At 44.3% G+C, this 13,306-nt stretch overlaps 1 protein-coding gene across 5 annotated transcripts in view; it reads left to right on the forward strand.

Moving 5' to 3' along the window:
* The window catches only part of Tmod1 (tropomodulin 1), a 75,399-nt gene that overhangs the window by 34,167 nt on the left and 27,926 nt on the right, over window positions 1-13,306 (forward strand). For 4 of the 5 annotated variants that reach the window (XM_090330292.1, XM_090330294.1, XM_090330293.1 and 1 more), the window contains exons 3-4: window positions 3,302-3,458; window positions 9,018-9,137. In XM_090330292.1, the coding sequence (XP_090186418.1) occupies window positions 3,302-3,458; window positions 9,018-9,137 (277 nt within the window). The remainder of the gene's footprint in view (window positions 1-3,301; window positions 3,459-9,017; window positions 9,138-13,306) is intronic. The other variant, XM_090330295.1, reaches the window with a different exon arrangement.

Here is a 13,306-nt window from a genome sequence, read left to right on the forward strand (position 1 = left end):
TAGAGGCTGTGATAAGGAGGGACCTCATTCTGTGCTCATTCACTTTGTGGCTAAGGTGATGGCTATGGCCTCATATGCTTGATGGATGTTTTTTTGTTCTGGATTTTGTTTTGTTTTGTTTTGTTTTTTGGGTTTTGGGAGGTTTTCCTGGCCAGTCCTGGAGCCTGAACTCAGGGCTTGGGCACTATCCTTGGACACTTTTCCTCAAGGCCAGAAGTCTGCCACTTGAGCCATAGTGCCACTTCTGGTTTCTCTTTCTCTCTCTCTCTCTCTCTCTCTCTCTCTCTCTCTCTCTCTCTCTCTCTCTCTCTCTCTCTCTCTCTCTCTCTCTCTCGCTGCATGCATCCTAGGCAAACACACTACCATTAGCCACGCTCCCTGCCTGATGGATGTTTTTGTATGTTCCTTGGAGAAAGATCTATTTGGATACTTTACTCATTTTCAATCAGGTTATTTTTCCTTATGTTATAAGATCATGAGAGAAATGTGTTATTCTGGATTTTAGAGTCTTATCAGATAAATGGTTTACAGATACTTTTCCCAGTGTGTCTTTTCACTAATGTCTTTGGAGTACACATGTTTTTAATTTCAGTGAAGTCCATCCAGTACATCTATTTCTTTTCTTTGTTGCTTATTGTTTTTCTGTCATATCTAAGAAACCATTGCCTAACCCAGACTCATGAGGATTTATTTATGCCTATGGTTTCTTCTAAGAGTTTTATAGTTTTAGGTCTTTGATCCATTTTGAGTTAATATTTATATACAGTGTGAGGTCATGTGCTGATTTTGAAAGCAAGTTAAAGTGATAAATAATCAAGCGTTTAAAAGTATGTGACTATCTTTGGTTCTAAATGAAAACCATGTGATACTCCGTTAAATGTACCCTTTAATGGAAAGAAAATAAACTTTAACCCAAATGAGGAGGATACAGCCCACTTTTCCTTTCGAAAGTTGAGAAGCTATGAATTGTCAGAAAAGACTTTTAACATTTTTGTTTTATAAAAATCAGGCTTACAAAAACCAACTTTTTCCAGTAAGTACTTAAATAAAACCATATTTTAATATGCTATGCAAGTAATATTTTAGATACATTAAAAAACATCTCCAGCCAGGTGCTGGATAACACCTGTTATCCTAGCTACTCAAGAAGCTGAGAAGATCATGGTTTGAAGCCAGCTCAGGTTGAAAAATCCTCCAGACTTCATCCCTAATTAAAGAGCAAAAAGCCAAATTAGAGGTGTAGATTAAGTGGTAGAGTACCAGCCATCAATACAGCAATTGAATATAGAACACAAGGTTCCTGAATTCAAATCCTGATAACAGCAACAAAAAATGTATGCCTTCCATTTAACAGAATGGCTGTCAGTCAGGAGTGATTTGCCCCTGTGAGGACATTTTGCAGCGGTGGAGGCGTAATTTGGTTGTCACTACTCAAGGAATGTGTTACTGATATTCGTAAGAGGGAGACCAAAAGGGGTTGGAGGTGTGGCCCAGTTGGTAAAGCACTAGACAATAACAAAAGCATCAGGTACCAAGTTCGAGTCTCAGTTCCATGAGAGAGCTGCCCCCAGTGTTCACAGTTCACAGCCTTAGAAACTGTGGCACAGGGCAGTTAGGAGACTTGCCCAGAATCACAGTGGCTACCAGGTGGGGCTCAAGGTAGCCTTGAGCTCAGTTGTGAAGCGCAGGCAGGTCACAGAGCCCCTGGCTTAGCCATGGACATCCATAGACAGGCCCTACAGGATGGTGAGGAGTGCCCTCACTCACTTGCACTCAGGAAGCATCCTACCACAGGCCTCAAAGAGTAGATACATACAGCTTGGCCGCAAGACGTACCATCTACCTGGACCAGGGTGAGGCATGGCTCACCTAGCACCACCTGTCCTGCCTACCATGAAACCATTGCTTAAGGAAAACTGGGGCCTGTACAGCCTCGCCCACTACCAAGTCAGCAAAGGCTCTCACAAAAATGCCCTATCTTCCAGTCTTCCCTGGTCTCTGTGGCCTAAATCTATTTGCACGTACCCCAGCCCCACTCTTGGACTCCTTCGCACTCTGCGTATACACACTTGTATTCATACTACTGAAAGAGTACTGTGGTTGGACAGTGGGACAGCATAGCTAAAGAGCACACATCATCGGCTCAGCAAAGGAACCATGTGAAAAGGAACCATGTGAGAGTTAGGAGGCAAAGCATTGGATAGATTCCAGATGGAATGACTCGAATCTAGTCAGTTCTGGGGTTCAGCAGAAGGCTGCACACCTGCCTTCCAGCCACTCCCCTGTAGCTCTCCAGATGCAAGGAGTGGAGGTAAGGGAAAGGCATGGATTAGAAATAAAGCTTGCCTGTCCCAAATAGGAGAGAAAACCCTGAGTTTGTTCCTAATGTGCCCCCTGCTACCCCAGAGGCAAGTTTCCTCTCACTTCCCCTTGAAAAGAAGCTACTTGCACCAGGTTATATCATATTCCCAGCACTTCCTTTGACTGTTGAAGATGCCTGGGGACTGAATTAAAGTGAAACCCATTCTGTGATTCAAATCCACCCTAATTAGGAATCTGCTTTGGTAGTGAGCCCACACCTAAGAGCCTGCCCATGTTTGAAGAAGAGAGTGCAGCAATTGGTCAGTGCTATCTTCCTTAAGAGACCCATCTCCAGGGGCGACGTTCTAAATATTTAACAGCTAGTGTATCAGGAATACACACCCGCCAGAGCCTAGAAGGCTCCGTAGGGTACCCCTTGCCAGCCTTGCCCATCTTGTGGATCTGCCCAGCCTTTTTCCTGCTTAATTTGGATCCTACCTCTTTATGCCCTGATTCTACATCACAAGGCCCTACCTCAACCCTCCCCCTCTTCAGCTTCTTTCTCCAACTACTTGCTACACCACTGCTGTAAATATTTCTGTGCATCCAACTCCAACTTAATCCTACTTACCTACTACTCAACAGGTGCTATGAGCACTCTGTGCTCAGACTGTGTGAGATCTCCTGTCCCCTGACCCCTGGCCTTTATAAAGGTTACAGGCAGGGATACCAGAGGATTAAGAAATCCTTAAATCCAGACTGTCTTGGCTGGCCTGTGTCTACCAGGTTGCCACAGGGAGTCTTTGTCCCTCTTGGACTCTCTCATTCTGTGCATGAAAAGGAGGAACTTGGGTGGATTTCACCAGCCCTGAGGTCCCTGCTGGTCTATGATGAGTTCTGGGGAATTGCAAGTCTGCAGCAGTTGACCGCTCTCTTTCTCTTTCTCTCTCTTTCTCTCTCTCTCTCCTCTCTCTCCTGCTGCCCACCACTTCCACCATAGAATGCTCTGCTGCCTGCGGGCCTGAGGCAGAAGGACCAGACCACCAAGGCGCCCACGGGCCCCTTTAGGAGAGAGGAGCTCTTGGATCACTTGGAAAAACAAGCCAAGGAATTTAAGGACCGAGAAGACTTGGTCCCCTACACGGGGGAGAAACGAGGTACTGGACAATGCACTCTCGAGAACATGTCATTCGCAGACCTTGCTGAAGGCACCTGTGAGTTAGGCCTGAGATGGGCCAGGTGTGCACTGGCTCCTGGGCATCTCCCGACCCTGAAAGCATCAGTGCACGGTGTGGATTTAGTCCACGTTGGGTGGACTGAGAAAGAGATCCCCCTAGACCAGCGAGACTTCTCAGTTCCTCTTAGCTAGGGCACCCCGACTAGTTTTCATCCAAACCTCCACCCTTTTAAGAACTGAAAGAGCCATCAGGCCCGTGGAGGCTACCACAAAGCCACCCTGTGAAAATAAGTAACCAGATGTCACCCAACTCCTTCTACTTTGACTTTTTCTGCTCTTTGCTCCATAGTTCTTTTTCTGGCAACTACATTGTCCTTTCTTTTGCCTGTCTCTCTAAAACTGCTCTGGCTTAAAATAAGCCCTCTAGAGGCCCCCCAGGGAAACTGAGTATTTCCCTTCCAGGTCTTCCTCTCTCCTCCAAACCATCCTGCCCTTCTTCATGGCACCGGTCATTATCATGGCTGAATTCCTTTCTAGCCATTTTATTTTCTTTGTATGTTCCCTCTTTCCCAGATCTCTGGAATTTGATATTACCATAGAGGTCATGAGACCATTTTTTCCCCCAAAATGATTTTGTGATGTGTGTTTTGCTCGGAGAGATCATGGATATTTTTTGCTGTAAACAGTTTAAATGACAGAATAATTTCTTCTACTGAAAAGTAAGCATCAATTCCATTTTAGCAAAGATCTTTCCTTAGTGAAGAGGTTTCTCTAAGTTCTTCCCATTCCTACTGGGCCTGTTCTCCTATAGTCCTGGTCCAAATTACATCTCTCACCTGTGCTATTACACAGTTAGCATCTTTCTCCTTACTCCATCCTCCCTTCTTTACAGATTAGTCTCTGTCAACAGCCAACGTGAGCAAGAAGTTTTCAGTTGAAGTAACATTTATATATCATAAAATGAAATGAATTCAATGGTGTGACTGTGCAGCCACCACCTCTGTTTAGATCTGAAATGCTTTATTCACTCCAAAATAAAATTAAAGACCTCCACTCCTCATCTGCTCCTCACTTACATATATGTGGATTGAATTCTAGATATCTTCTATTAGTGAAATTCCCCAGAATAAGTTTGTATGTCTGGTGTATTTTGTTCAGTATGTTTTCCAGACTCAAACATTACAGATATGCCAGTATTTTGCTTCTTTTTATGACAATAATATTTTATAATTTCTTTATCCATTCATGTAGTGATAGTTATTTCTATTATTTACCTTCTGTGATTGAGCATTTCTCTGCAAGAGTTTGTTAGAGTCTGACATGGTAGCTCATGTCTGTAATCCTAACTATTCAGGAGGCTGAGATCTGAGGATCAAGGTTCAAAGCCAGCCCTAAAGGACCTAAAGCCAGGCACTAAAGGACCTGAGACTCTTATCTCCAATTAACCTCTTGAAAACGGGAAGTGGGGCTTGGCTCAAGGGCAGAGTGGTAGTCTTGAGCTGAAGAGCTCTGGGACAGAGCCCAGGCCCAGGGGTTGGGCAATAGCCTTGTGCTGAAGAGCCCAGGGACAGCACCCAGGCCAAGTTCAAGCCCCATAACACCCTCCCCGCCGCAAAAAAAAAAAAAAAAAGAAGAGTTTGTTAGTATCTAACTCCTTGGGAGTATATATCTAAGAGTACAACGGATGAATTATGTGATAATTCCATGTGTAGTTCTCAGAGAACTCCCCAAAACTAGACAATTTTTCATCCTCAAGCCTTCAATTCCCTCCCTCCCCCACTCCTCTCTCCTCTCTCTCTCTCCTCTCTTTCTCTCTCTCTCCCTCTCTCCCTCCCTCCCCCCTCTCCTCTCTCTCCTCTCTCTCCTCTCTCTCCTCTCTCTCTCTCTCTCTCTGCCTATTCTGGGGCTTGGACTCTGGGCCTGGGCGCTGTTTCTGAGCTCTTCAGCTCAAGGCACCCTTCAAGTTTTCTGCTGGTTAATTGGAGATAATAGTCTATCTGACTTTAGTGCCTGGGCTTGCTTTGAACCGCAATCCTCAGATTTCAGCCTCTTGAGTAGCTAGGATTATAGGCATGAGCCACCGTGCCCGGCTTCATTTGTCCATTTTTAAACAATTGTAAGGGGTTTCATTATGCTATTTTCATACTGGTATATAAAATATTTTGATTATGTTCAAGCTTCATACTCCTGGTTTTTTTGTTTTGTTTTGGTTTAGTTTGTTTTGTGGTCATAGGGCTTGAATTCTGGGCTTGGGCATTGTCCCTGAGCTCTTCATCTCAAGGCTAGCACTTTACCACTTGAGCCACAGCACTATTTCTGGTTTTCTGGTGGTTAATTAGAGAGAAGAGTCTCATGGACCTTTTGTGCCCAGGCTGGCTTTGAACCACGATCCTCAGATCTCAGCCTCCTGAGCAGCTAGGATTGCAGGCGTGAGCCACCAGGGCCCGGCTGACACTCTCAGTTTTTGCCTGTGATGGTGGCCAGTGATGTTAGGTATCTTGTCATGTGCTTGTTCATCATGTGTGAGTCCTCTTTGGAGAAATGTCTAAGCAAGTCCTTGGCCCATTTTTAAGTAGGGTCATTTGTCTTTTTATTGTTGAATTATCAAAGTTATTTTTTTCTATTCTGGAAACAAGACCATTATCAGATATGATCTGTGAATATTTTATTTCTTTCTGTCTGTTCATTTTATTTCTTTCTGTTGTCTTCCCACTATCCTGATAATGTTATCAGTAGCATAAAACTTTTCAATTTCAACTCCACTTGCTCTGTTTTTTCTCTCTGTTGTTACTTGTATCTTTGTGGGTATTCAAGGCTTCGTTGCCAATTCCAAGATCACGACATTTTCTTCTAAGCATATTATAATTTTAGCTCTCGTATTTAGGTTTTTGATCTGTGTTAAGTTCATTTTCAGGTAGGGGTCTGGCTCCATTCTTTGACATGCAGATATCTAGTTGTATCAGCACTACTGGTTAAAGAGACAGTCGTTTCCCATTGAATGGACTTGACACAGCTGTTGAAAATCTATTTGTCACAGAGGGTTGGCTTAATCCTACTCCATTGCCTTTGTGTCAGTACCACATTTGTTAGCTTTGTAGTAAAGTTTCTAAAATCAGTAAGTCTTATATCATTTTATTCTTGCCTAAGATTGTTTTACTTTTTGTGGTTCCTTACTATTCTTTATACGTTTGACAACTGGCTTTTTCTCTTCTGAAAAAAAAAATTGCAGCTTGCATTTAACCTACAGATTGATTCGGATAATATTGCTATCTTAATAATATTGTATCCAAATCCATAAATTCAAGACGTTATCCCCATTCATATTTATTTATTTATTTATTTATTTATTTTCTCAGTCATGGGGCTTAAACTCTGGGCCTGGGTACTGTCCTTGAGCTCTTCAGCTCAAGGCTAATGGTCTACCACTTTGAGTCATAGCACCACTTCAAGGTTTCTGGAGGTTAATAGGAGGTAAGTGTCTCACAGACTTTCTTTCCCAGGCTGGCTTTTAACTACAATTCTCATTTCAGCTTCATGAATAGCTAGAATTATAGGCGTAAGCCATCAGCACCCAGATGTGATTTATTTAAAGAAATAAAATTGTTTTTTCTAACAGATTGTAGTTTTCAGTGTACAATTCTTATAAATTCATTCCCATGTATTTTGCTCTTTGGACAACATTGTAAATATAATTAATTTCCTGATTTCCTTTGCAAATGTATTCATTGCTAGTGTACAGAAACATCATTGATTTTTGTATGCTGATCTTATACTTTAAAAATATCACAGAATTGATTAGTTCTAACAGGACTTCTTTTTTCTTGCCAGTCCTAGGGCTTGAACTCAGGGCTTGGATACTACCTCCGTGCTTCTTTTGCTCAAGGCTAGCACTCTACCACTTGAGCCACAGTGCCACTTCTGGCTTTTTCTGTTTATGTGGTATTGAGGAATTGAACCAAGGGCTTCATGCATGTGAGGCAAGCACTCTACCACTAAGCCACATTCACAGTATGTGGAAATTTAGATTTGTCCATATTAAGATCATGTCATCTACAAAGAGAAATAATTTTACCTTTTTTGTTTGAATTTCATTTTTTTCTTTTCCTAGTCTAATTATATAGTCTCTAGTGTACTCTGGCTAAGATTTGGGGTACAATCTTGAATAGAAGCAAAAAAGAAAAAAAAAAGGTATACATCCTTGCTTGTTCCTAAGCATAGGGTACTTGTTTCCAATTTCTCTCAGGTCTCCACACTAATAGCCCGTCATCTCACTGGTACCATCCCTGACCACCCTCCATCTGGGCATTTCCTGTGCCCTTGTCTGCTTTGTCTTCTTTCACAATGCTCAGTGCATCTGAGATCTCGCATGTTTTCTATTATCTGTTTCAACGCTCTAAATTGTAAGCTCTTAAGCTCTTAAAGGTCTTATTTATTGCCATTCACCTCCTCTTCCACCTGCCCCAAACCCTAGGAAAAGTACCTAGCATGTAAAAAGCACTTAATAAATTTCTTTCACAAATAAATACATATCATACACATATACTTACACCACACATACACATACCACACATACCTACATACCGTACCCAAGTATACACAGGTACACATACACCACATATACACATGCACAGTTTCAGTCCATTCTCTGTTACTATAAGTGAATAGGGGATACCAGATCATTTCTAAAGAAAAGAAATTTATTTCTACAGTTCTATCATCCAGGAAGTCTAAGAGCTGAAGACAGCATCCTTGCTGTGTGATCCTATAGAACAGTGAGGTCTCACCTGGTGAGACACAGCAACCTGCTAGCGTGGGTCTCTTCTTCTACAACGAATCACCAATGCCTTCACAGAACTCCCACCTCCGGGACTTCATCTAATCCTAATCACCTCCCACAGGCCCCATACATTCATTAACATGATTTTGGAATTAGGTTTCCATCATGGAGACTCTAGGGGATGTACATACTTGCTAACATAGGGAATTTCTCACAAATAGAATTAAGGTGCTCTTTCTGACTTGCACCATCATTTCTTCACCAACCACAAGTGGATCCACAGCGACCATCCACATGCCTGCCCATTACTCCATCATTGGGTTATGAGCCTGTTATTTTAAAAATAAGGTCCCATAAGGCTAGAATACATTTTACTACATTTTTGCCTTTTAATAATCTAATCTGAGTGTGTTTTATTTACATTCTTAGAAGTTTACAAGTTTCTCCCTTGTATGAGAGCCATGGTCAGAGGTCTCTCAGCTCCTGGCATGCTATTATATTTCCTCTGGTAGTTTTTCCCACACAAAGATTGTTAAGAACCATGACTAGTTCTACTAGAATAGTACACTTTGACCAACTACTGGAACCATTTTCTTCAGCTGTGTGGGTATCACTGGGACCCCCCAACTTCAATGTTCTGGGGAAGGTGGTCATCAGAGGAGAAGCCTTCAAAGCTTCTCTCTAGGGAGGAGCCACAGGACTCTCCCATGATCCACCTGGACCATAGCTGCATACCCTGACAGGTACCTCATGTGTTTGCAGGAAAGATCTGGGTCCCCAAGCAGAAGCCAATAGATCCTGTCCTGGAAAGTGTGACTCTGGAGCCAGAGCTGGAGGAGGCCTTAGCCAATGCGTCAGATGCGGAACTCTGTGATATCGCAGGTAAGACCATTCCAGAAGCTTCTGCCTATCTCCAGAGGGTTGTACCTCCATCTGCAGGGAACTTTGGTTGTATTTCGTTATGACAGTGTCTCCTAACAGGGAGACCAAAGAGCCTCCTTGTTATTCATTATCAAAACTGAAATGAGGAAACAAGATGAGACCCATCACACTACCTATCTTTCTGATGTTTCCATGAGACCCTTCCCCAGGGATGAGGCAGTGTGGATCCTTACCCTACCATCAGGTCCTGCCCAAGCCACCTGGTTTGGGAGGCTCTCAAATGGCTTGGAGCAGGAACATTTGATTTTAAAACTTTGAGCAGGCTTTGAGGGCTCTGCTATCCAGAATCATTGCTGCTGCCACTGCCCTTCTCTCTTTACTGGTATCTAGCCCATACTCCAGACCCCACCCTCCATCTCTCACTGAGGGCCAACACCCGATCCCTGTATGCTCCTCATGGTGCTCTGCGTTGGCGCGCAGTGAGGGGGTGAGGTTTTCCTACATACTCTCTGGGCCTGCATATCACCCTGGTTGGTAGCAGGAACCTGGTGGAGTGGGGAGATGCTGAAAGCCAATGGCAGGAGAGAAGAAAGGAGGGATTCACTGAGACTGGCAGGCTACTAGTGAGGTCCAGGGAGACGTAGAGAAGCTTGACCCCAGAGATTTGGTGGATGTTGATGCTTTTAATGACAATGGAAATATCAAGCTAAGTTGGGGGCCCACGATGCTGTGGGTACCCAGGGGAGTCACCCAGGTGGAGATGGTTGTGCATGATGATCTGCTGCTCAAGAGGTACCTGTTCAGAATAGGGAGCTGAGCACTATTAGTGTTGCTTTCTACTGTATACCAGAGCATGGAGAAGGTAGGGCCTGAGTTCTAGGGTCTTGGGTCTGGCCAGGGGATAAGCCTTTGTGTGTGTGTGTGTGTGTGTGTGTGTGTGTGTGTGTGTGTGTGTGTGTGGTGATGGGGAATGTCATAGAAATTAGACAAATCTACTATGGGCAGTCACGCACAGTCTGAAAAGCAGAAGCAAAGTCAAGACAGGCAGATCTATTTTTGAAGAACAAAGGAGACACAATAGGAGTTCTAGTAGTCAAGAGGCTCAGATATACTTAGACCAGAGGTCAAGGAGGCTGCAGCTGCTCTGTGTTATCCTGTCTGTTGGCCTCTTAGACTCTCCGGGTGCTGTATGTGACTCCTCATGGCATTCAGGTGGGGCAGGGTTTGGGGACACTGCTCCTCTGCCATAGAGCCATGAGAGAGGGCAGTGACTTCAACTCCATACTGAAGTCCACGCAGCCCTTCCTTCAGGAGGCTGTGAGGAAAGACAGACATAGAAAAAGGCTGGAACATGCTTCTCACTGCAGCCCAGAAGGGCAAGTACTCCACCCTAATGGGATCAGAACACAACTGAACTGAACACAATGTTGTCTGGTTTGCTTCGTATTCATGTAAGATGGTCTGTTTGTTTTGGTAGTACTGGGATTTGAACTCAAAGTCTCACGCTTACTAGGCTGGTAGGACCTACTGGTACCGTGTACCAGTTGAGTCACACCTCTAGACCTGCGTTTTACTGGTTATTTTGGAGAAGGAATCTAGTGAATTTTTCTGTGCAGGCTGGCCTTGAACTATGATTCTCCAGATCTCAACCTCTTGAGTAGCTAGGATTACAGATGTGAGACTCTGACACCCAGCTAGGGATACATTTTGACAGAAGCCATCTGAGTCCCCTCAGATCCTATAGCACGTACCCACCTTTTGGTGAGGGTCCCTATAAAGTCTAGTTATTCTGGACCATCAGGGGGCCTGATGTCTTGTCCTCTTTCCATGTTTACTCCCCCGAGGGGAGCTGTTTTTACCCTGGCCTTGCTCCCTCTGATCCTCTGCCTGACGTCACTCTCCTCATTAGTCTGCTGGCTTGGGAGAATTATCAAATGACTGCTGTCAGAACTGCTGGCTCCTGCTGTGTCCTGAGCCAAAACAGAACTGTCACGCTGTGCTGAGTTTCTGTGTGCTGCTTTCTTGAAACTATTTCTCTTTGTTTTTGTTGGCGAGCTAATTGTTATGATTTGTCCACAATTCCATACTCTTCTTGATGTCCTGGAAGGAGCAGGAGGCTGCAAGTCTATACCAGTGTGGACTGGCTATCCCTGATGTTGTATGAAAGGTGACAGTGTCACTGGGGAAGGAGGGAAGGGAAGTTTGCTGAGCACTACCTGTGATCCAGGCACTGTGCGAGCAGTTCACAGGAACATGTTGCATTTATCCACTGCAACAGTCCTATAAACAAGTTCTCTTATTGCCCCTATCTTACACCAAGAGACCTGCTGTTCCTAGTGTTGAATCAGATATCTAGGGGCTCAGAGGATGCTAGGTGTTGTGGCTTCAGGTGCCAGAAAGCAGAACAGGGCGACTGAAGGAAAGTCTCTCTGCCTGGGTTGATGCCAAAGACACCCCATGAACTGGAGATGAACCTGTGGCCAAAGGCACTGGGGCTTGTTTGCACCACCAAAGAGTGACAGTCCAGGCTCAGAGCCTTTCTCAAGGATATGGCAGCTGGATCCAGGATTATAGGTTAAATCATCAGACAAAGAAAAGAGGGAGAGAAAGCCAAGAGTCTGTAGACCACTGTTGGTTCATGTGCTCCACTTATAGTTAAGTTATCATCACCAACATTGAAAGTGTCCCACAGAGTGCCAAGCAGAGCTCATAGGACTCTGACATTGTTGTGTGGCCTTGGATTGTAGCTCAGAGGCCACTGGGAGTCAGCCATACACACTTAGTGATCAGTGCTTCCTGTGCACAATTGAAATGCAGCCTTAGATGGCCCTTGGGGATACTTCCAGTGGGATAGGACAAGGAAAGGAGTAGGAGAAGAGACACAGCTTCCAGATAGGACACCTGCCAGTCACCCCCTCCCCATGCAGTTGGCCAGCCTTAGCTTTTGTGGCTGTCAGAGGCAGGCCTAGCTTGGTTCTGTGTGGTTTCCTGTCCTTAGGCACCTGTCTTCTTCCTAGTCTGTCAGGTGTGGCCTATCCAGGGACAGTTCCATGGTACCCAAAATGGCACCCAAGACTGGGTTGGAGCCAGTTTCTCCACCTGGGCCTGCAATGCAGCATACCTTGTAGCCATCTGCTCCGAGCTGGCCCAAGCTTCTGGCAGCTGGGAAAGCTGGGGATGTGTGCAGTTATCACTCTGCGTCCGAATGGAATTACAAACGGAGTGCGCCCTGCCAAGGCAGAGAGGAGGCAGAACTCAATGTTCTTTTTCAGAGTTCAAAAATAGTCCTTTTTGAGTTTTGAGGAAGATCTAAACTTTTAAAAAAGAGAGAGAAAAAGAAAGAAATCAAGTTTCTCAATGCTAAATTCAGCCTTGCCAATATCTACAAAGAAGGAAACAACAGGCTGTGTCAGGGCCGTTTTCTTACTCTGCTCACTCCTGGCAGCATGGGGAACATAAAACCAAGTGAGGAATACGTCACCATTTGTGCATAGAACACTGGCAGGTAAGGCTAGCTGCAGGGTCTTGAGCTCTTGTTCAGCATTTTTGCTCAAAGCTGATGTTCTACCATGTGAACCACACCTCCAGTCCAGTATTTTGCAAGTTGATTGGGATAACTGTCTTATAGAATTTTCTTCCTAGACTGGCATGCATCTCAGTCCTCCTGATCTTTGCCTCCGGAAAAACTATGCTTATAGGCATGAGGCTTCTTTTCTCCATTCCTCTTTTTGGGAACCCTAATTTCCATTGCACTGTCAATGGTCCTATTTCTTCTATTGACTGCTATTGACATCATTCATCTCCTAGAAAAAATGTTAGCAATCTGTAAAATTTCCAGGTTGATGAGATGGTTTAGAACTCTAGAACAGCTAGTGACTTAGTGGTCAGAATACCAATTTAGAGAAATCCTTGCTAAGAGGTTTTGGGGGGAAATAATCCCTGTAACATGGGAGATTATCGGTGCCTGCCCTGGATGCTCATTGTAAAACATTGCCAGGAAGGAAACAGGAAAAGTGCTAGTGACAATGGAGTCCCACTTGAAGAGCAATGTCCAGCCTTTAAATTCACTCCATTTTGTAGCTGGGTAAACTGAAGTTCCCCAAAGGGAACTTTGTACAGGGCCATCCAGAGAAATAATACCAAGGCCCAGACTGAAAACCCAGGGCTCC

Source organism: Megascapheus bottae, chromosome 3, assembly GCF_031878675.1.
Source record: "Megascapheus bottae isolate mThoBot1 chromosome 3, mThoBot2.hap1, whole genome shotgun sequence".
In the NCBI taxonomy this organism is placed as follows: Eukaryota; Metazoa; Chordata; class Mammalia; order Rodentia; family Geomyidae; genus Megascapheus; species Megascapheus bottae.